At 51.8% G+C, this 22,283-nt stretch overlaps 1 protein-coding gene across 50 annotated transcripts in view; it reads left to right on the top strand.

Moving 5' to 3' along the window:
• EPB41L1 (erythrocyte membrane protein band 4.1 like 1) overlaps window positions 1-22,283 on the top strand; it is a 118,242-nt gene that overhangs the window by 77,637 nt on the left and 18,322 nt on the right. For 8 of the 50 annotated variants that reach the window (XM_008536302.2, XM_070588220.1, XM_070588219.1 and 5 more), the window contains 11 exons: window positions 513-665; window positions 1,920-2,017; window positions 2,295-2,470; window positions 5,392-5,540; window positions 6,415-6,450; window positions 8,866-9,048; window positions 11,791-11,895; window positions 15,848-17,875; window positions 18,386-18,493; window positions 19,557-19,967; window positions 21,819-21,923. In XM_008536302.2, coding sequence (XP_008534524.1) covers window positions 513-665; window positions 1,920-2,017; window positions 2,295-2,470; window positions 5,392-5,540; window positions 6,415-6,450; window positions 8,866-9,048; window positions 11,791-11,895; window positions 15,848-17,875; window positions 18,386-18,493; window positions 19,557-19,967; window positions 21,819-21,923 — 3,552 coding nt within the window. Of the gene's footprint in view, window positions 1-512; window positions 666-1,919; window positions 2,018-2,294; window positions 2,471-5,391; window positions 5,541-6,414; window positions 6,451-8,865; window positions 9,049-11,790; window positions 11,896-15,702; window positions 17,876-18,385; window positions 18,494-19,556; window positions 19,968-21,818; window positions 21,924-22,283 lie in introns of those variants that run through there. The other 42 variants (XM_070588240.1, XM_070588249.1, XM_070588239.1 and 39 more) reach the window with 18 other exon arrangements.

A 22,283-nucleotide genomic window follows, 5' to 3' on the forward strand; every position in this document is an offset into this window, starting at 1 on the left:
AGAGGGTTTGCTGTGCCACACCCCGTGTTCCCTTCAAACTGAAGCCTTCTCTGCTGTTTCTCATTCCTCAAAGTTTGAAAACCCTTTATTTTCCCATGATCTTTATCATTTTCTTCTCGTGTTATATTTACTTGTGAACCTGTTTGTGCCGCCACTAGATTGGGAGCATCATTAGGGAAAGACATAGGCCTTAATTTATTTCTGTATCCTTAGCACATGGCACGTGGCCTGGCACCAAATATGTACCACTAAGTGTTTTCTGGGTGAATGAATGATTGAGGGATTGACAGAGAAAATGATCAAACAAGTGACCCGGTGAATAAGTGACAGAAGGAATGAGTGAATGACTGCATCACTGTGAGAGATTGGTCAGGGGGTCCAGCATGCAGGTTCTAACCCTGCTCCTGAGGGCTCGTGACAAGCAGAGCTCAAGGAGGGGTTTCTGGGTGGGTGGCAGGCTGCCCCCAGGTGTGGACTCCAGGCCTGCCATTCCATGGTCCCTTCTCATGCAGGACTCTGAGGGCATCGACATCATGTTAGGAGTCTGTGCCAATGGCCTGCTTATCTACCGGGACCGGCTGAGAATCAACCGCTTCGCCTGGCCCAAGATTCTCAAGATCTCCTACAAGAGGAGTAACTTTTATATCAAGATCCGGCCTGGGGAGGTGAGCCTGCCGTGGGAATGCCTCCTCCTCGCTGGAATTGACTTGAACAGAGAGGACCTTGGCGTCTGGGCCTAGGTCTTTTCCTACCCAGGATACCTGGATGGGGGTGCTGGGGTGCTGGGTAGGGAGAGAGTCATCTTCTGCTGGGGATCTCTACATGGACTTCACACCTTAGGTATGTGCCTGCACACACACTCACACACACATACATGTGTACAGATAACCACATATATTCAGGTTACACATCAGTGAATACATGTCCATGTCCATGTAATTGCTTACATGTAGTACTCAAGTATGTACACATACTAAGATACACAACTTCCTACACACATGCAAACATGTATGCCCCACTTCCACATCTCACCCATCAAAAAGTCCATTTGTTTCTACCTCTAGAATAAATTGCGAACCCATCTGCTTCACCCTTCCCTGCTTCACCAGCCACCAACAGCTGCGTCTCTCCCTTACATCCCTACAGTGTCCTTCTCACTGGTCTCCCCGCCTCCATTGTCCTTCTAGGCCACTTTACTCATAGCTGCTAAAGAGAGCTTGAAAGTCTCTCTCATCAGATCATGTGGAACCCACCCCCACTCCCACCCCTCACTTAAGCCTCTGAAGAGCTCCCTTTAGCTCTTGGGCTGAAGTCTAACCTCCGTCTGTGGCTACCCCCCTGTCCCACAGGTCTCTGCCCCACTGTCCCATGCCCACATGCCCCAACCCCTTTGACCTTCTCTCAGATCCTTGAATAAGCAAGCTCTTCCCTGCCCTCAGCCCTTTGCTTTTGATATTTCCTCCACCTGAAATTCTCTTCTCCGCCTTTTCACGTGGCTGGTTCCTTCCCCATCCTCCAGATCTCTGCTCAGAGATCAGCTGTTTACAGAGTGTTCTCTCATCACCCTTTCTAAAATAGCGCCTGACCCTCACACCTGTCCAGTTATCCTCTGTCACATCACGCATCTCTGTTCATTCCTTCTGTGCCCTTGTTAGTATCTGAAATGATCTTGTTCACTTATTTATTATCAGAGTTCCCCCCACCCGAGAATCTTCTATCTCTGTCACCAGGGTGTCTCTGTTGCTTTGCACCAGACCTGTCACACAGTAAGGGCTCAATCCACCTTATTGATTAAATGAGTGGGTAAATGAATCATCAGGCCAGAGTCACACATGCCTGAGAAGAGGTTCAGAAAGGATGGACTGGTGGTGAGAGTGGGCCCAGGCCTTGCTTCTAACCCACCCTTCTTGGTTTTGTAGTATGAGCAGTTTGAGAGCACAATTGGCTTTAAACTCCCAAACCACCGGTCAGCCAAGAGACTGTGGAAGGTGTGCATCGAGCACCACACGTTCTTCCGGTGAGCCTGACCCTGGGGTAGGGTATCCGAGGATGAGGCAGAGGCCGTGAGTGTATATTGGCAATGTCTGTGTTTTGTGAGGGGAGAGAGGAGGAGGAGGAGCTAGTAGGGACTCTGGGAAAGGCCCCCTGCTCTTTTCCCAAGTCTCTCCCCTTCTGGACCACTCAGAGTTGTCGTAGCTGGTGGGACAATGGGATGAAAGGTCAGCTGTGGTTTAGCCTTGGGCCTGGCAAAAGAGATCTGATACCCTCTCTTCACCTCCATCCCTCCACTGCAGGCTGGTGTCCCCTGAGCCCCCCCCCAAGGGCTTCCTGGTGATGGGCTCCAAGTTCCGGTATAGTGGGAGGACCCAGGCACAGACCCGCCAGGCCAGCGCCCTCATCGATCGACCTGCACCCTTCTTTGAGCGTTCCTCCAGCAAACGGTACACCATGTCCCGCAGCCTTGATGGAGGTATGCCCCAAATTGGAGGTAGGGGGAAGAGTGGTGTTTAGAGGGAAAGGGGGTCATGCCAGGTTCTGCAGAATGAGTGGTAAAGGTGGTAGACACATCACAAGTTGATTTGCACCAGGCATGGTGGCCCAAGAGCACTGTTGTACCTGGGCAGATCTTGCAGCTCTTGGTGGGTTGACCCAACCTACAGCATCACTCCTGCTGGGAGGTGACATTACCACTCTCTGGACTTCCGGCAACTTCCCTGAGTCATGGCCTTTTGGGGTCCCAGGTTCAACCGTATGGTTTTCTGGGCCCTCTGCCCAAGATGCTTAGTGATTCACAGATTGTCATCCTACCAGGAGAATGGTTTATTGTGACTGCAGTGTGGAGCTGGTGAAGCCTTACTGACTGGAAGCTGAGGGGTTGTTCCTAGTTATTCTTTTGGTTCCATTGAACTGATTGACATCTAACTACATGGGGCTCTCCACTGCCTCTATTTCTATCAGGCTGGCATATGCCCTTAACATCAACAAGAACTGGCCCTACATTATGCTGTATCAAGCAGACCAGGACTTCTCAAAATGTGGTCCACAGGACTGCCTGCATTAGAATCAGCTGTGAGCTTGTTAAACATGCAGATTCCCAGGCCCTGGGCCAGACCTACTAAATCATAACCCCTCAAGGCCCAGGACTCTCCCCAGGATATGTACACTAGAGTTTGTAGGAGAGGTTCAGAAGCCACATGGGCACTGGGGAGATTCAGTCAGGCAGTCTGAATTCAAATCTCAGCCTTGACACTCACCAGCTACTCCATGGACACAGGAAGTGGCCCATAAATATCTGAAGGACTGGATGGGTATCGCCTGTGCCTATTTCCTCTTCTACAAAGTAAATAATACCTACTTTACTGTGTTGTAGGGAGAGCTAAATGAGCTAATGCTTCTACAGCACCCAAAACAGTTCCTGGCACATAGTAGTACCTTAAAAATTACACCCAATAATAAATTATTATTTATTTTAGCAATAATAAATTATTATTATTGCTTTTCATTTTTAGAGGGCGGCTTATAGGTAGGAGGTGGGGACTTGGGTGGGGGAACAGTGGATACTCCCAGAACATGTTGGGTCAGGCCTCTAGGCAAGTTAGTTCCACTCAACAAATCTTTTGGAGTGTTAGAGTAAGTATGGCCCCTTCCTTTGAGGAGCTCATAGAATAGTATGTGTGTAAGCATTCAGTGTGTTTCAAGCAATGGGAGAAGTATGTATGGAATATAGAGGAGCCTTGAGGAAAGAGGGATTATTTCTGTCTAGGAGGGGCAGAATGGGCTTTGCAGAGAAGGTGACAACTGGGCAGGGTTTTGAAGGATACCTAGGAGTTTTCCAGGTGGTTAGGAAAGTCTGATATTTTCCTGCAATATGAAGGTGAGACCTGTCCCAGGACTCCCTGCCGTGTTTGGAGGACGTGCGGTTTTGCAAGGGTCCATTTGGGGCTGAAGAACCTCTTTATTCTCTTTGAGTGGACACAGGGCTGAGAGCTAAGATTTATGCAAAGGGAAAGGAGGGCCTGTACTGTCCCTCTTTCCTCCCCTGCAGCTTCCTTACTATGCCAGGGGCTAAATGAAGCCCAGATTGTGCGGGGCAGCAAAGATTGACCCAAAGCTGGTGAGGCTCATCAGGGGAGGACCGGAAGCCTGGACTCTAAGCCAGGAGGCCTAGGTCCTTGTCCTGATTCACTGAAAGGTCACCAGTGGGACCTTTGCCCTCTCAGAGTCTCAATTTATCCTCTGTAAAATGAGGATAGTAATTTCCATTCTAGCCATCAACACAGAGGATTGTGTGGATCAAATGAAATAATGTGCATAAATGGGCACTTCTCAGAGTGAATATATATGAATAGAGAGGATAATTATTCTCTCTCCCTCCTTTTTTCTTCCCCCTGAGGAAGATTCACCCTAAGCTAACCTCTGTGCCAGTCTTCCTCTACTTTTTAGTGTGTGGGCCCCTAGCACAGCATGGCCTTTAACAAAGTGCTATAGGTCCGTGCCTGGGAACTGAACCCTGGCTGCTGAAGTGGAATGCACTGAACTTAACTACAAGGCTCCCGGGGCTGGCCCTATTCTCTCTCTTTTGATCTAGGCCAGTCCCAAGGATAATCTGTGCTCTGGTCATTTTAATTCAGTCTTTTCCAGCAATTTTTCCCACCAAGTCACAATCCAGGCCATAGTCTATGTTAGGCCCAGTGCCTGGCATAAAGACTAATTCTACCCCTTTCTTTCCTATTCAGAAAAGTACTTTGGAACACCGAAGAGCACGAAAGATGTTATTGCAGGGATCCCCTGGAATTCTCCCTAATTTATAAAGAAGCTAAATCATTTGCAAACCTCAGGACCTTAGCTTTCACTAGTCAAGCTAATCTCACAATATCTGTGTTTGCTAAATAATGGGGTCAAGTGAGTATTCCGCCACACTGCTAGAACAAAACCATCATTTGTGGACCAACATTGACTGAACTGGCTCATTCTGTGCCAGCCACTCTTCTGTATACATACACACATTAGCTTGTTTGTTTCTCCTCTCAGTTTTCTGAAGTAGGTACTGTTTATAGATGAGGAACTGAGGCCCAGAGAGGTCGTGTAACTTACCCAAGGTCACACAGCCAAGAAGAGATGGATTTGAGATTTAAACCAGGCTCTAGTGCTGTAGAAATCAGGAGGGGGTCTGGGGCTGGGTGCCTCTCGCCCACCACGTGACCTGGGGAGGCTGCTTCATTCCTCTGAGCGCTGGCTTCTTATCCCCTATGTGTTGGGGGTGTGGAAGTCTCCACTCCACTCCACTCCACTCCACTGCAGGCGTGGTTGGGCGGGTGGTGAGGCTGGCTCCCTGTCCGTGCCCCTGGGAGCCGTCTCACATGGCTGCCTGGCCATCTCTGCCCACTTCAGCAGAGTTCTCCCGTCCAGCCTCAGTCAGTGAGAACCATGACGCAGGACCTGACAGTGACAAGCGGGAAGAGGATGGCGAGTCTGGGGGGCGGCGGTCAGAGGCCGAGGAGGGAGAGCTGAGGACCCCCACCAAGATCAAGGAGCTAAAGGTAGGAGCCTGGCTTTCTTGTACCCTCTGACCTTGGATCAGGAGACTGATCCTGGGTCTAGCCTTGGCCTTGGCCTTCAGGTGTCCCAAGCTGTGGCCAAGCACCCTTGCTATGGGGTGGACCATGGACAAGGCCTTGCCCTTGGGCCATGTGTAATCTCTGGACATCCCTGGGTGGGGGGCATGCTGCCCACCATGCACACTTTCTGTCCTTTTGCCCTGCTTTCCTGGAGGGCCACTCTGTCCCCAAGGGGACTCTGGCTTCCTCTTGCCTGCTCCTAATTTGCCCCTTTGACTATGATCTGGATCTGCACAACCTTCTTCCTGCCCCGAGAGATAAGATGCCACTGCATGCCCTGACAAGGGTGAGGTTCAAGTGCATCCTCTCCTGCTGCCTGCCCCCTTCCCACATGCCTGAGCACACACTCACAGAGGCACGCACGGCCTCAGACTGGCACATACTCGCTCACGGATGTACACCCCTCACCCACAGACATGCAAACAACATGCGTGTGCACAGGCATGTGCACAGAGTATAGTGTGTTTCCATCATGCAGTCCCTCCTTGGGAGCACAGGCCCTTGAACACACATGCTGACTGCAGGGAGCATGAATTTCCAGAACCCTCAAGTCCTACCTGCTAAGTGGACACTTTGCCTCCCACCCACTTCTTTATGTTCCTTGGGCTCCCTGCTTCACATCCTGCACCTTCTCTTTGCTTCACTGCCCCGTGGGTGGCCCACCCAGCTTCCCTGGCCTCTGCTACTTGGGTGAGAGCACTCTGGGCCACCTGCTGACCAGGCCAGTCGCGGTATCTCTAATCTATTTGCTCTACTGACCCTGCTGGTTCCTTTTCCTCCTTCCACGTCTCCCTAGCCGGAGCAGGAAACCACGCCGAGACACAAACAGGAGGTACTGCATGGGACCTGTCCCTACCTACCCAGTCATTCAAATCCCCAGCTCATTTGTCACCATCCCACAGCCCATCCCAGGCTCATATCCCGGTACCATCTCCACCTCAACTTGGCCTCTGTTCCCCGGCCATTCTCCTCCCCCAGCCATCCCTGCCCTGCCTTATTAAGCTCATCTCTCCAGCCCCCTGCTCAGATTTCCCCCTGCCTCTCTCTACTCAGCTTCACACTCTGCCTCTCCAGACCACCCCATGCTTGTCCCTTGCCCCTGCTGAACATCCCGCCTGTGTCCCCCTCAGCTCTTCTAGGGCATTCCGTGCTTTCTTTGAGCTCATCTCCTCCCCCTACCCAAACCCTTCCTTAGACTCATCTTCTCCCCACACCACTGTTTGGTCATACCTAGACCTCATCTGTGTCCCCAGTGTCCTCACCTCAAACCTTTTTTTGTATCTATTGGCAACCAGATGTGGTGTGGGGGGTGGGGTGGGGAGGGAGGCACTTGAGAGCACGTCTACCTCTTCTCGGACTCCAGCTGCAGCTCCCTCCGGTGGGGCCTGCCACTGCTCCAGCTCTGTCAGGAAAGCTGCTCTCTTTTTCTCCTCCTCCCTCTCCTCTTCTTCCCATCGTTGCTTCCCTCAGTTTCTTCCTCCTGTGTTAATCACTTCTCCTTTCTTTCACACAGTCTCCAACTCTTCATTTGAGCCTTAACTATAAGAGAAGTGGATTTGTTCTTGGGCCTGAGGGAAAGGGCCAGAGGCCAGGACATAAGAAGGGCCTGGCATTGGATTCCCATGATCTGGGTTTCAGCCCCAGTTCTGCTACTGACCCTTTGAGGGTCGTGGGAAAGTCCCCTCAGGCCCCTGTCCCCCATCCGCACAGCAAGTCACTTGGACTAGGTTTCTCTAAGGCCCTTCAAGGATCTCAGGGTTCCCCTGCACCCTCTAACCTTCGGGAATAGTGCATTCCCACAGAGCCAGAGCGACAGGTTCAGGATGGAAGGTTACAAGCCCAGACACATCCGCCATGCAAACTCTATCAGGTTTGACAGACAGACATTGTCCTGAGGCGGCTCAGCTCAGGAAGTGATGCCGGAGGTACAGACAGCTGTTTGGAGGGAAAGAAGCAGCTTCAGTAGCATCAGGTTTCTTCCTGAGGTAACTTAGGGGTCAGTCACAGTAGATCCTCGGATGCTGGAGATGAGCCCAGGGACAGATTCTAGCCTTGTCCAAGGGCAAGCTTACCTTCCAGGTAGTTCTTCCAGAATCACCTGATCTGACTTTATGATAAGCTGAGATTGTCCATTTTTTGCCCTGAATTGAGTTGACATGAATCCTCAAACAGGCTTACAGTTAAGGGTCCTTAGGCTGCCAGCCTACCCATGCTTCCCCCAGAAGTAGGCAGACAAGCAGCTTCAGTAGGTCACTGCCGGCTCCTGTGCAAAGGCTGGACCTCCCTTCACCTAGGGGCAGATTATTCTATCATGCTGCTCTGGCCAGAGCTCAGCCTTGGTGGTTTAATGGGGACACACCCGTGACTCCAGTATCCCTGGCTCAGTTTTGATGCCCAGCGTTGGGACTCACCTCTCTTCTTCCTGATCTCTAATTCTCCTAATCGTCCTGAAGCATCCTGTTTTCTCTATCTGGCTGTATCTCACCCTGTCTGCTCTTGAGGAGTCGGTACCCGCAAGGTATCTAGAAGATCCTAGGTGGTTGGGAAAAGTAGTGGCTCACAGCAGAGACTGCTGAACCAATCTTTTCCTGGCCCCTGGTCCCTAGTGGGACCCCTGGTGTGGGAGCAGGGCCCATTTTTCTGGATGTCCCTGGCTTTAGGAGTCTCTGCATTCTGGGCCCCCCCCCCAAGGGCTGAGCAATTGCACATGTTGGGCTAGGAGGGCCCTTGACTGGGGATCGTGCTAAGCACAGTGGTCCAAGTCTTGGCCATGGGGAGGGATCAGGATCCAGGAGGCCAGAGAGCAGCCCAGTGAGGAGGGTTGGTGCGTTCTCCCCGTGCCTTGGTTGTGAGCAGAGGGAAGTCACCTCTGTGCTGACTAAGAGTGGGCTCACAGCACCAGAAGGAACTCACCCAGACCAGTGGGGTTTGAATTGACTTGGGTGTTCCGAGGCTGGGAGCTAGGCAGGGGAGAAGAACAGGCAGTGTGGACCAGAAGTCTCCTCTCATTAATCTTAAGTACCTTTTGCTCCTCTTTAATCCTTAAGTGCTTTGTGCACCTGTTGGTGCTAATCGTCCCTACCCTGCCTGGCTCATGGGGTGCTGTGAGGGTGAGATGGGGTCGTGGATGGGAATCACCTTGCTGATGTAGGGCAGCGATGGTGACCATTGCCATCTTCAACACGCCCTGCATCCCATCTCAGTGTTGTTCCTCTAACACCCGGCTGCCCTCTCCATCCACCCCTAGTTCTTAGACAAGCCAGAGGACGTCTTGCTGAAGCACCAGGCCAGCATCAACGAGCTCAAGAGGACCCTGAAGGAACCCAACAGCAAACTGATCCACCGGGATCGAGACTGGGAGCGAGAGCGCAGGCTGCCCTCCTCACCCGCCTCCCCCTCCCCCAAGGGCACCCCTGAGAAAGCCAATGAGGTAAGTCTCACCCTGAACCCCTCAATAGGGGCCTTGGGTAAAGAGAGTGGGGAAGGTTGCTATGTACTGACTTACCCTCATCTTCCACACCTATATGCCTCCCCCCATTGCTGCACCAGATGACGGTGGGCAGAGGGTGGTGGGTGAGGCTGGGGAAGACAAATTCACCAAATCCTGGAATCCTGGACCCCAGGGACCACCTTAAAAAACTCAAAGACTCACAGTAGCTTGGTATGTTCCCCTTCCATCAGCCAGAGTAGGATGAGGAAAGGGTGCTTGTTAGAAGTGCAGGTTCTAGGGCCCCACGTCAGACCTACTGAGTCAGAATATTTGGTGGTGGAGCCCAAGAATCAGCATTTTAAACAAGTTTCCTAGGCGAGTCTCATGTACACAGAACTTTAAGAATCCCGGTAGTTCTATCCAGTAGCCAGACCCTTTCATGCGTATTGTGAAAATGCAGATGGAGGAGTATCCCTCCTGGAAGGATCCTCAGAGCCTGCCAGAGGGGAAGGGGTCCTCCAGGAAAATCAGAGCTGCTCCCGTTGCTTCAGAAAAGGATCCCACACGACCTGCCTTTCAGAGTGGAAAGCATGAGCTTTCTCAATTGAAAAAGAGATAAAGATAGGATCTTGAGAATTCCTATATTTATAATCCCAAGCTACTATTTTTAGCACTGCTAAATCTTGGCCATTCTTACCCCTGGTTCTACTTAGATGTTTTCTCTCTAGTGCTGCTGCTTACTGTGCTCAAACCCAGCTGGGGTCTAGACTCACACCATCTGGGTTTGAATTCTGGCTTCGCAGCCTGCTAGCTGGATGACTCTGGGCTTGTTATTAACCTCTCTGAGCCTCCGCTAGGTAGAGATAATAAAAGTACCGACTTCTTAGGCATGTTGTGAGGATCCAATGAGAAAAAGCATGGACGAGCCAGCAGAGTACCTAGGTACTCAATGTGAGTTACTTATTGTTTCATTTTGAAACAATACGTCATGTTACCTTCTAATCAGAGTCAGTTTTAAACTTGGGAGGACCCTCGAAACCCACTTGGTTCAAGGCCATCATTTTACAGGTGAGGCCCAGAAAGAGGAAAGTGTCAGTGTCATCGCTGATAGAAGAGGGGCTAGAACCTGATTTTCTTGTGTCCCTGGCCATTGTATTTGCTATTAAATCACAGCAGCCTGGGAGCAAGACCAAATCACGTGAAGACCAGAATAGAGTCAACTGCGTGTATACTGCCCTCTAATGCTTTGAAAATTGGTGATGCAGCCATGATCTAATAAGTGAGCATTTGATTGAATCAGCACTCCCATGGCCTCAACATGTCAGATAACAGAGGGCCTCCTCCAGTGAGGTTGCTGTGGTAGCTCCCTGGCTGGTGATTCACAAAGTTAGGGATGTTCTGGGGCCTTTAAGGCTGGTGCCATGGAAGGAGGGCTAATCTCTGCATCCACCGAGGGCTTCTGTGGTCACCATGCTACAATCAAGACCCTGAACCCCATGGACTAGGCCAAGGGGGCTGGTCTAGTGATCGAGATAAGTGTCCCCCTTCTCCTGCCCTAGAGAGAGAGCTTTGACCTGAGTGGCCCCTATTCAGTCCCGAAGTGGGTGAGATGGGATGCAGAGGCCTCTGAAAGGGTCGGACTCCTGCAGAGAAGGGCAGGCTGAGCCCTAGAGAGCTGGGCTCTGGAGCGTTGGGGTGCCCCAGAGCAGCCTGACCCGGTGCCCCACCTGCTGGTGATAGCTGGAACTACTAGAAGATGGGTCTTACTTAAACGGTGGAGTCTGTTCCACCCTCAACCCACCACTATTGCCCAGAGAAGCGTAGTCCACTGCTGGAAAGAAGTCTGGCCCAGGAGCTCAGCTTGGAGCGATGAACCATTTAACTGGCTTACAGGCCCCACTGAAAATTTGGTTGATGGGGAGGAGCCATAGCCAAGGACTGGACTGGATCCTTGGTGAGTGACCTCACCTCTCTGAGCTCACTGCCTAGTCAATCCATCGAAACGGGGACTGAAATTGCCACTCCATAGGGTTTTTGGGAAGGTTGAGTGAAATAATGGATATAAAAGCACTTTATAAACTGAAAAATGCTGAGCAGTCACAGGGCCATTGCTGATGGTGACTAGACTCCCTGATCCAAATGTGGGCTTTGAGGCAGGGATATCCTTCAGGCTTGTGGCATCCAGAGCTCCTAGTATCTTCCTCATACATTGTTGGGTCTCGTCTGGGCCAAGGGGAAATCATGGGAACCTGAACCAAAATAGGGACCTCAAACTACAAAGAAGAGTTTCCATTTGCCAAAGCCAGGTTTTTGTTTCAAAGATAACTTTTTAAAAGGGACTGAGACCCAAATTGCAGGATTGAACCATCACCTAAACCAAAGACTCCGAGGGAAGACTGGCAATCGAGGCCAAGTGGCTCCAGCAGCTCTTGCGTGAGAGTGGGCAGGTGATGAGAAAAGGCCCAAAGTCCTGGTGCTGGCAGCACTGACCCTGGGCCTCCTGCCCCTAAGTGGTGCTGAGGGGCAGTTCCTTTCTCTCTGGCCCCATGGCCCCCAAAGTGTGGCTCCTTCCTGACCTAATCCACAAACCCTAAGGATGTGGGATTTACAAAGCCAGGCTATTTACATTCTGTGTGTGTGTGTGTCTCTCCTGCTTTCTCTCTCTCCCTCTCTTCCTGTCTCTGCCTCTCCTTCCCTACCCCCCTTCTTCCCCTTTCCTCTGGCCCTGGGCCTCCCCTGCAGTCCCAGAGGACCCAGGACATCTCTCAGCAGGACTTGGCACCTGAGCCTGGGACGGCCACAGGCTTGGAAGTGTTCACTCAGAAAAGCCTCGCAGCGTCTCCTGAGGTTACTGTCATCACCTCCTTCCCCTCCCACCCAGAACCACCCTAATGGTCTTAAGAAAACCCTTTCTCTGGGGTGAGGGATGTGGACCAGACTCTGCCATGCAGATGGGAGCAGTGGGTAGCCCTTGTTGTCCCCATGCTATGACAAGTGATTGTCCCATCCCAGGGATCCATAAAGGGCTGGTCCCTCCCTCATGCATTGTTTCTCAGGAAAGATAGGACTGAAACATTCAGGGAAGACGGAACAGCCTGAGTCACCTCTGGCTTCAAAGGGGAGGCAGAAATGATCTCCTCCTCTCAGGCCCTGCTGAGGCAGGTGACTTCTGACTTCTCAGCTTGGGATCGGGGATCATGGCACCTAAATGCCTTCTACCCTGAGGTCTTATCTCTGTTCAGAAGCCTGAGTAAGGTCTAGCAGTGCTAGTTAGGGGATGGCATCCTACCATCCCCTGCCTCCATCTTCTCTAAACTCCCCTTGGAGCATAGGTCTGTTGAGGTCTCCAGGCAGGCAAAAGTGGGCGTTTTGCTCCAAGGCGTATCCTTGGGGCTATAGAGATGTTGGTCAGGCAAGTCTTCCAAATGAGGAGGGAATTACTTCTGTGCCCAGGATGGCAGCAGGTGGAGGGCTTCTTGGAACTTCCTGTGCCCCTGCGTGGCTGCCAGGCATGGAATCCAGTCCCAGGGAAGGGGGTGCTGCGTCCTCCCTCTCTGCTAACACCTCACAGACTGTCAGGATTGGAAGGTACTGACCAATCATCTGGGCGAAACCTCCTTCTCCCTGATTCTGACCCTCCTCTTTTGGCATAGGATGTGTGAGGACATATACCTTTCTCAATTCCCAGAGAAAAATTTGGTAGCTGCTGAAAATGTGCTTAAACTGTAAAAGAGACATGAGTCAGCTACAAGAGTGGTAAAACAAAAGTCATCACAGTTCTACTCTGAATTTTTCCTCAACGTAATAATAAAAACAGAAGTACCAGCTCTCTCTCTCTCTCTCTGTCTCTCTCTCTCTCTCTCTCTCTCGAGAGAGGTTGGACAGTACTCAGCAGCATTGCAGGGGTAGAGAAATAGTGATGCCCTAGAGCACAGAGATGCTCCTAGAGCAAAGATGCCCATAACTGGAGGGGGGTGTGGGGCACAGGGGGGCAACATCACCCTTCATCAGCATCCCTGAAAATTGTCAGTCCAGCCCCTTCTACAGAGGGGGCTCTTACTCTTCTTAGTGCCAGATCATTTTGTCTTCAGTCATCCTTTGGGAAGTTTTCATATTGAATTAAAATCTGCCCTTCTGAATCACCTGCTTGTGGGCCTCGCTCTCCTCCCTGCTCTGCATATGCTTTGATCTATGCTCTGCTCCCTAGGTCTGCTCTGCATCCTCCTCCAGGACAGCCCTTCGGAGTTGAGCACCTTCCCTCCCCTCAATACTCCCACTTTCTTCAATGGTTTCTCCCATGGCAAGGTTTCTAGAGGGCTCCTCGTCCTGGACCCCCTCCTCTGGGGGTCCCTGTAAAGAACAGGGCCCAAAATGTGACCCAGAGCTCCAGGTGAGGCCTGCACAGCCTGGAGTGAGCGGAATTGCCTGGCTGGAGATTTTCTCCTTGTCTGTGGCTTGGGTGGCGACACTTCTGCTCCCAGCTTCTGTTTCGTGGCCGTCTTGCTGCAGTGCCTCCAGCTGGTAGCAGGGGGCGCTCTGAGCAGGCTCGGTGGAAAGAATGGCTGCAGGGCCACCCTGATGTAGCCCATCCTGTAATCAGGGCAGAACACTTTCAGATTAACCCCCCGGGACAGTGCGGCTCCACCAGAGCCTTGGTACCAGTGAGGTTTTCCCTTTTCTGGTTCAGTCTTTTTTTCTCTTCAGAATTTTCGTTTGTTAGAAGCAGAGCGTCTTCTTCCCTCACTGTTCACTCTGTGATCCATGCAAGTCACCTTCCCTCTGGGAGCCTCAGTTTCCCCTTCTGAAATAAGGGTCACAGTACCTGCTTCACAGGTTGCCATTTGGATTAAATTTAATAACGTAGACAAAGGGCTGACCTTGCCTGGCCCGTAGTAACTAAATATAAGTACAGCTTTCCCTTTTTCTTCCTGCAGAATCTTTCTTTCTGTATTGTGCCAACCTCCACCCCACTCAGCCTAATTTCTAAGCTTCTAATTTCTAGAAACTAGTTTTTAGTTAGACTTGGGGCAGGAATGTTCCAGAAGGGGTCTCATTGACCGTCTTTGGTCATCGTTGACAGGCTGATGATGTCAGTACGTGCTGAAGAGAAAAGAGACCTGGCTCCTGTAGGCTCTCGAAGCACTTCCCTCTGGGATGGTTCAGGTGCCGTTGTCCTGAAGACTTCTCAGCCTGAAGCAAAATCTCAGAAACCTGCTCCAGACTTTGTGTGGGCCTTCCCCCTTGGTTTTATCTTTCTTTCCTGTCGGCGAGAGTCTCTTAATGCCATTTGATTGTGGGATAATCATGGAGATTTTGCTAAAACGGAGTGGAGGAAAGAGGGTTTGCAATGCTCTCTTGATCCTCAGAATCCTTCAGCTCTTCTGGGATCTGACATACTCCTCACCAAATCATAACCTGAAATGGAGCCCAAGGTCATATAAACCTTCCCCCTCCAGTTGTCAGGAGCAGTCTGTGGCACGTCTTACCGTGGAGGCCCTGCACAGAACTTGGAGTCAGAGACCAGGTCCTAGGCCTGCCTTTGCCGCTACCTCACTCTCTGACCTTGGGCATGATGCTGACCTTCTCTAGGCCTCAGTTTCCACATCTGTATCATGGGGGGTTTGCGTCAGAGCAGTGATTTCAAAGGGGGGAGGTACCTCAGGCCACTAGCACAGCCCAGGCCTCCAACTTGAACAGAGGAGCCCTGTATTTGTATTACTTATTAGACTTCCAAGAAGATTTTGTGTGGAGAACGTATTCTGTGGCTGCAAGAAGATTAAAATCCCAATGGCCTTCTTGCTTTTTTAATGATTCTAGAAGTCCCTCATTTCCTCCTTAGCGTTGTTCAAAGGGCTCTTGAGGGAGGTAAAGGGCTATTCTGTTGACAGTTCAACAGTCTATACTGTTGCGTGCTTTTGACCCATGATGACGCTGGGATCTTTAGGTCTTTTCCTTCCGTGATGTGTTCTGGTCAGTCCTTTTCCACTCTTTCTGTAGATTTTGTTAGAATTCTCCAAGGATAGCCTTGGTATCTATTTCTTTGGGAATGAACCCCACAAGATGCAAGCTATTTAAGCCATTGTGGTGACTGGCACTAACCTCTGGAGCTAGCCGTTTGTTATTTTTCATTCTAATCTCTTTCCTCCCCGGAAGCTCTTGCAGAAAGGTCAGATTTCAGGCTGTGGCCTGTGGAACTTAACTCAGTGCTTCCCCTCAACTTGACAGATTGCAGTTGGGACCCATATTCCATAGGTTGTGAGATAAGTCAGCAAGGATCTCAGGCATCAAAAATCAGGCCGTCTTTTCCTGACTCTGCCATCCATTGTGACCTCGAGTAAGTCACTGACCTTCTTCCAGGCCTCAGTTTACCCATTTGCACAATGAGGAGATTGGACTGGAGGATGTCTTAGGAGTTCTTTTGGCTCTAACATTCAAAGATTCCATGTGACGTAAGCTACTTTCCCCTCTGACAGTGTCAGTTATATTGTTAGAAGAGAAAGAGTCCTGCCTATCCGTGGATCTCCATTTTCCCATGGTTCACACCGGGAGGGCATGAGACCCCATCCCATTTCACCAAGTTGGGGTGGTGATTGAGGGGCGTAAATAATTGCTGGGTGCCTTGATGGGAAAAGTAGCCTAGATGAGGCTGACTAGCATTGTCATGCCTTCCTCTCCCAGCCAGTTCTGGGGACATGTTGACATTTTGGTGGTAGATTGGTCCCTTGCAGAGTGAAGAAGGGACCCGTTCTTTAGGTGCCTGATATTTATGTTAACTCTTCTTGCTCCAATTGAAACACAGGGTTCAGAGCATTGGGTATTTATAGAAAGAGAGTACACTAGGCCAGAAGAACTCAGTCTCCTAAAAATGACTACCACGCAGCAGGAAGAAAGGGAGGCAGGCCTCACAGATATCCTTGCTGATGGCAGACTCTCCAAGGTAGACGTCCTGGTGGACAAGTTCAAAGTTGAAGTGGCCACAGAAGTAATGGTGGGAGCTGGAAGAGCAAACACCCAGCAACAAGGAAGAATGATTGCAAGCCCTGAAGACTTTGAGTCTGTGTGGGAGGAAGGCCTGTGGGCCAGGGATGGCCCAGGAGGGGCTTCTCTGGCTGTAGGCTATACCCTGGCAGAAAAGCTCCTTGAGGGCTCCCGGTTCCAAGTGGGCACTGGAGAGACAACCATCAGGATGCGCCATGTCTCCGGTGGTCAGCAAGAGGGCCAGACGGAGCTGAGGAAGGAGCTGGGGGAGTTCCAGGCTGGTGGAAGACCCAGTACACCAGGGACCAGGCCAGCAGAGATGGATGGCCTCTCTCTAGCCTCTGACAGGGGAGGACTCCAGTCATTTCTGCTGGACCCAGCTGACGTGGAAGCCAGAGCTGACTCCAGTGATGAAACTGATACTTCCTTTGCAGAGAGGAGCTTCTATTTAAGCTATGGAGAGAAAGATTCTGAAGACCAAGCCCTCCCTCCACCCCTGGAGGAGAGTGAAGAGCACATGGATGCCTCTCCTGGAGATAAGACCAGGCCAGAGCGCTCTGAGAAGCTCGCAGAGAGCTCTGAGCTAAACTCCTCAGGCCCGTGGGGCTCTGCTGCAGTTTCCTGCAGGAACACTGGTGAAGAGGATGAAGTCCACTCACCTTCCTCAGAGGAAGGGGCAGGACCTCCCAAGAAACACGGAAGACTGGATGACCTGGAGGCCTTTGTTGAGCAGCTCAGTAAGGAAACTTCTCCAGGGCAGACGTTTGCTGAGGCCTGGGAAGAAGCCAGGTGGGGGGTAGAAGGACAGTTTACTCACTCAGCATCCACCGTGGCCTCAGAGGAAGAGGCCCCCAAGAGTGGAGATTTGATGGAAAAGGCTGAAAAAAGCCCCCCAGTGGGATGGAAGAATCACTCCCCTCACAGAGGAGGGCACGTGAACCCAGACCTCCCGGCCTGCGCCCTTCCATGGGCCATCTCTCCTGACAATGTCAGGAAGCCAGCTAAACCAGACAGAGGCGACGTCCTGCCCAAAGACAGGGGACTGGTTCACACCCAAACAGGAGAACTTGCAATGGAGGACAGCAGAGCCTCAGCATTTCTTCAGATGGAGGTGATCACCCACCTCCCTGCCTCCCCAGGTCCCTTTCAAGCTCAGGCAGCTCCAGAGGAAGTTTCTCCAAGCCCAGCCCCTCATAAGTCAGGAGATCCTTCGCAGCTCATGGATCCTTTTGGAGAAAAGTCGCTTGTGTTTCTCAAACAGGCCCATCCTCCCAAAGAAAGCCCGGAGCCCAAGGACCAAGTAGGGCTGTTTGTGACCCCGGACAGAGGGGAGTGCCGAGCGCCTCCCATTGCCAGCAGAAAGCCCAGAGTTGTCCCTGAAGAAGCTGAGGGGGCCATACCCCTGGGATTGGTGTTCCCTTCAGGGAAGCAAAAGGAGATGACCTCTTTCCAGGCGGGGGGCCAAGAGGGCTCCCTAGAAGATATTAGCAAGACCTCAGTGGCCAACAAAATTCGCATCTTTGAGACCCATGGAGTGAGACCCACTCGCCGAGTGAGCCAAGGTGAAACAAGGGCTCTTCCAAACGAGTTGTCTTCAGAGGCTTCCACGGGTCAGGTGGAGCAGCAGCGGAACAAGCTCTTAGACCTGGGCTTTATCCAACTCCAGCCCCCGGGGGACTTTGCCGGCCCCAAAGCCACACATTCCTCGGTGATACAGCCAGCAACCAGACACTTCAGGCAGGGCATTCCTGCCGTATCTCCCCAGGAAGGAGGCATGGAACTCCAGCTCGTGTCCCCCGATTCAGGCTGTGAAACTACGCTGGAAGAAGTTACTGGGGGAACTGGCCACGTGAGACCCTGTCCCCCACCACTGCCCTCCAGCCGGGGGAGCTGACCGCATGCTGCGTAGCTCTGTAGAAGCATGTTTCAGTGGCCCCTCGTCATTATTGCAATCAGAGGCTGCTTGTCCATCCCTATGAGTTCTTTTCCCTAAACGGGCCTGAGTGTATTCCAGGCAGAATGATGGGTTCATCTGCTTGGCCCATGTTAGCTTAGCCACAAAGACCCTCGGCTTTTGGTGTGACCTGGTGCCCAGAGGGTCACACAGCCCCAGTGGAAAAGGTGGCACCACTGCCAGCAAACTACACACTTGCTTTGCCTTGCTGTCCCCACCTGCTGGGTTCCTACCTGTTTTGCTTGGCTTGTCCAGCGATCTTCCTTCATCCTTTCCCTTCCCTGGTTCTCCTGCCTTGGGAAAGCTGACAGTCCAGAGATTTCCATCCTTCACTTCTGTTTCCCTCTTGATCCCAGTGCCAAGTTCCTTCTGCCTCCTTAAGACTAACTATCTTCTCTAATCCAGAACAAATCCGGAGATGCAGTCAGGGAAGAGAAGCGAGTCACCAGCTTAGCAGCGAACCCCTCTGGAAAGGGAGGGCGCCTGAGATGCACCAGCCCCTCGGGCCCTCAGGTCTCTGCAGCCCCTCGGTGCCCTGATGACCCGGTCATCTTCGCCTGGCCAGGGTGCATCGCTGCCTTAGATCCCCACCTGCTCTGGCAGTGCCTCTTGTGGCAGCTCAACTCTGGCTTGTCTGGAATGTTTCCTCACACCTCTCAACCTTCCAGAAACTGGCTAAATGGAGGCTCATTTAGCAAGTGAATCTCTAAGCACACTGAATCTCTAGAACCTGAAGCCAAGTACTTTAAAAATATTTGGTGGGTGTTAGATTGGTCTTAAAAAAGAATGTCATGAAACAGCCAAAAATGTACATGTGTTGTTTAATCCCTGACAGGCCAGTTGAGAGGTATGTATGTCGGACAAGAGTTGCTGGCTCCCCTCCAGCATTTCCCTGGCCTGCTGTTGTCAATTACACTGATGGGACCATAACCTCCACTCCGTGGCCTGCCTGCCAGCCCACTCATGGAGCTCAGGGTTGAACCGATGTAGCACCCAGCTCCCAGGAATTACCCCGTATTGTTCCTCCCTCTAGACGATGCTGACCCTTCCCACAGAGACTCAGTGGAATTGACAAAACCATGTTGGCTTCCTCTTTGTTCCTCAAAGCTCTTGGCTCCAGCCTCTCTGCCTCCCCCTCCTGGGTTTCCCTGATCCCTGGGTCTCCCTCCTTGGTTTCTGTCTCTCGATGTTGGCCTGCACGGGTGGGCCTGGGGTCTGGGCTCCCATCCCTGCCTTGCGCACAGTGCTGCTTCTGATAAGTTCCCAGATCCAAACCTTGGATGGGGCCTCCTGTCCAGGACCAACTGGCAGGATGTTTGCTTTGTACTTGCTTTTGCCATCAGTAGGAGACCCTCGGAAAAGAGCGCCCCCACTCTTGAGAAGTTTTCGTTTTTTTTTAAGTTTGTTTGGATGTCAAGGAACCCTCTGGGGTGTTTTTCGTTTCCTGACCTGCTCTTCCATTTGGGACATCGACATGGCCCCAAGATTTCTTCTGTCATTCACCATCTTGACTTCTCTCTCTCTTTCTCTCTCTCCCTACCCCGTACCCCATTCCTTTGATTTTATCTGGCCATAGAGAGCAGGGCTGAGGGAGGGCTCAGAGGAGAAAGTCAAACCACCACGTCCCAAGGCCCCAGAGAGTGACACAGGAGATGAGGACCAAGACCAGGAGAGGGACGCAGTGTTCCTGAAGGACAACCACCTGGCCATTGAGCGCAAGTGCTCCAGCATCACAGTCAGCTCCACGTCCAGCCTGGAGGCTGAGGTCGACTTCACAGTCATTGGTGACTACCATGGCAGCGCCTTCGAAGACTTCTCCCGCAGCCTGCCTGAGCTCGACCGAGACAAAAGCGACTCGGAACCTGAGGGCCTGGTGTTCTCCCGGGATCTCAACAAGGGGGGCCCTGGTCAGGATGACGAGTCAGGGGGCATCGAGGACAGCCCGGATCGAGGGGCCTGCTCTACCCTGGATATGCCCCAGTTTGAGGTACAGTGGAGCTTCGTCAAGACCCGGGCCCACCGGGCACTGCATGTTCAGAGGGCCCTGGGCCATCTGTGAGAAGACTGAGCCACCAGCCTGCAGCCCAGAGTCCCTCAGCCTGAAGCTCGGTCTCATGTTGCATGACTGCCCCTCTGCAGAACAGCATGGTTCTGTGCCCGCATGTTTGCCATCTCGGTTTACCCCTAACTTGCACTCCTTGGCATTTTAACCCTGTGACCCTATCGCTTGCCTGAGGTCAGTCTAATCTTACTCGACTCCTCCGCTCCCTACCTGCGTTGCATGGCACCTGCAGAGAGCATGTGCTTATGGACTCGCAGGGGCTCCTGCGGCCTGGTCTGAAAGTTGGATGGTTTTTCCTGATCCTGGCTCAGGCTCCTCTCCCTGGGGCCTGGGCTTCCTGGGGAAGGGGCAGCAGTCTAAATCCATCTGGCCCTGGGGTCTTGGGGTAGCAGTGGAAACTCCTAGAGAAGAGGAAATGTCACTGAGTGGGACACAGGGACAGACTGTGTCTGGGCCTCTCTGCTCTGTGTCCTCCTGTCAGAGGATCATTGTTCATGTTATTCCTTTGCTCCCTCTTCTCTTCCAGCCTCAGCCTCCCTCCCACCGCACTGTCCTTTCCCCCATGTTCCAGGCATTGAAATAGGAGTTCATCCGCTCTGGCTTTCTCTCTGTGCTATACCCTCTGGATAGATTTTTTTCCTCCTTTTCTCTGACTTGCAAACTTGTCATGTTCCAGGACTAAGTTCAGCTATCACTTCCCTAGCAAATACCTTCCTGACCGCCCTGGGCAGAAGTATTGCTCCCTCCATAGCCCCTTTTCTCTGTAGTGCTCTGCTCCCACCATTATCCCAGACAGTCAGGTTAGTGGTTGACAAGTCTGCTCTCCTACCAGGTGGCAGCTTCTCAAAGCCTGCACATACCAGGCACTAAGAGATGATTAATTGAATGAATGGCTGGGTCTTAGGGTTACAGCTATCTATAAGAATCCCCTCTCACCTTCCCAGCCAGATGACAAGCTAGCTTGTGTTCATTCGTTCAGTTCACATATGTTAATATTTGCTGTGTGTATAGCCATGAACTAGGGCTCAGAAGAAACGGATCATTTAATTTAAGACTTCAGAGTAGAGGTTGTAAACTTGTGGACCCAGGCCAGATCTGGCTACCAGAGGTTTTCTTTGACCTTGTTTTAAAAATCAGGACATTAAATATAAAACCCAGGAATTTTTGAATCTTTGTATCATTTTAAAAAATCAGATGATCCAGTCACTCAGAGGCCATGGCCACCACTGGCCAAACCTGAGTGGAACCCCATGTGCTCTCCTGTTCATCCCAGTCCCCAACAAACCCACTTTACTTGTTTACATCTCCTGCCTGGCCCCTGTAGGCTGCGAGGTGTATGACTCTTGCTCTAAAGAATAGTTCAAATGGAGCCAGTGGGAGGTGGTGGCATAACCATTGAAGTCATTCAGGATTTAGTGACATTATGTACATAAGGAGAATACTGAGTGTAGGGCCCAGCACAGAGCATGTTAATTGAATAGTAGATGTTCTTTTAATGGTAGCCTAAAAGACAGCATGTAGCCATCAGGAGGTTCTGTGGTTGCAGGGTCATGGGCAGGCCTGTCTAGGTGCTGCGGGTGGTTCTGGCTACCCCCATCTTGGGCTGTTTGTCTATGACATCTCACCATGCCTCTTTTGCCCTGACCTGCATACCCTTCCAGACTTGGCCAGCTGCAGGGGTGGGAGATAACTTGCTGACCCTACACCACAGTTGCCTGTGAGCAGGAGTCATAATGGGGCTTGAGTTATGGAGTGTTCTTGCTCGTCTCCCTACAGCCTGTGAAAACGGAAACCATGACTGTCAGCAGCCTGGCCATCAGGAAGAAGATCGAGCCGGAGGCTGTACTGCAGACCAGAGTCAGCACTGTGGACACCAGCCAGGTAACCTGTGCCTTCCAGTGTTCCCTGAGCATAGGTATTGGGCATTTGGGGCTGGGGTCTCCACCATGGCCAAGCCCCTTGGCCAACCCATGCCACTTTGCTCACCTGGAGCTCCCGTTTAACCATGATGCTGTCCTGAGCTTCACTGTCCTCGCTGAGCTCTGGGAGTGGGCCGTGTAATGGGTTCCTGTCCCGGGCAGGCCACACCTCTTAAAGCCTCCATTTTCCCATCTATAAAATGAGGATGATCGTGTCTCCCCCATCCTCCTCAGAGTGTTTTTAGGACTAATGGCTAGTGGATTAGATCATGGCTTTCAGTTTGCTTGAAGGAGTTAGAGAGGTTTCTTGAGGTGTCCCAGG

Source organism: Equus przewalskii, chromosome 21, assembly GCF_037783145.1.
Source record: "Equus przewalskii isolate Varuska chromosome 21, EquPr2, whole genome shotgun sequence".
NCBI lineage: Eukaryota > Metazoa > Chordata > Mammalia > Perissodactyla > Equidae > Equus > Equus przewalskii.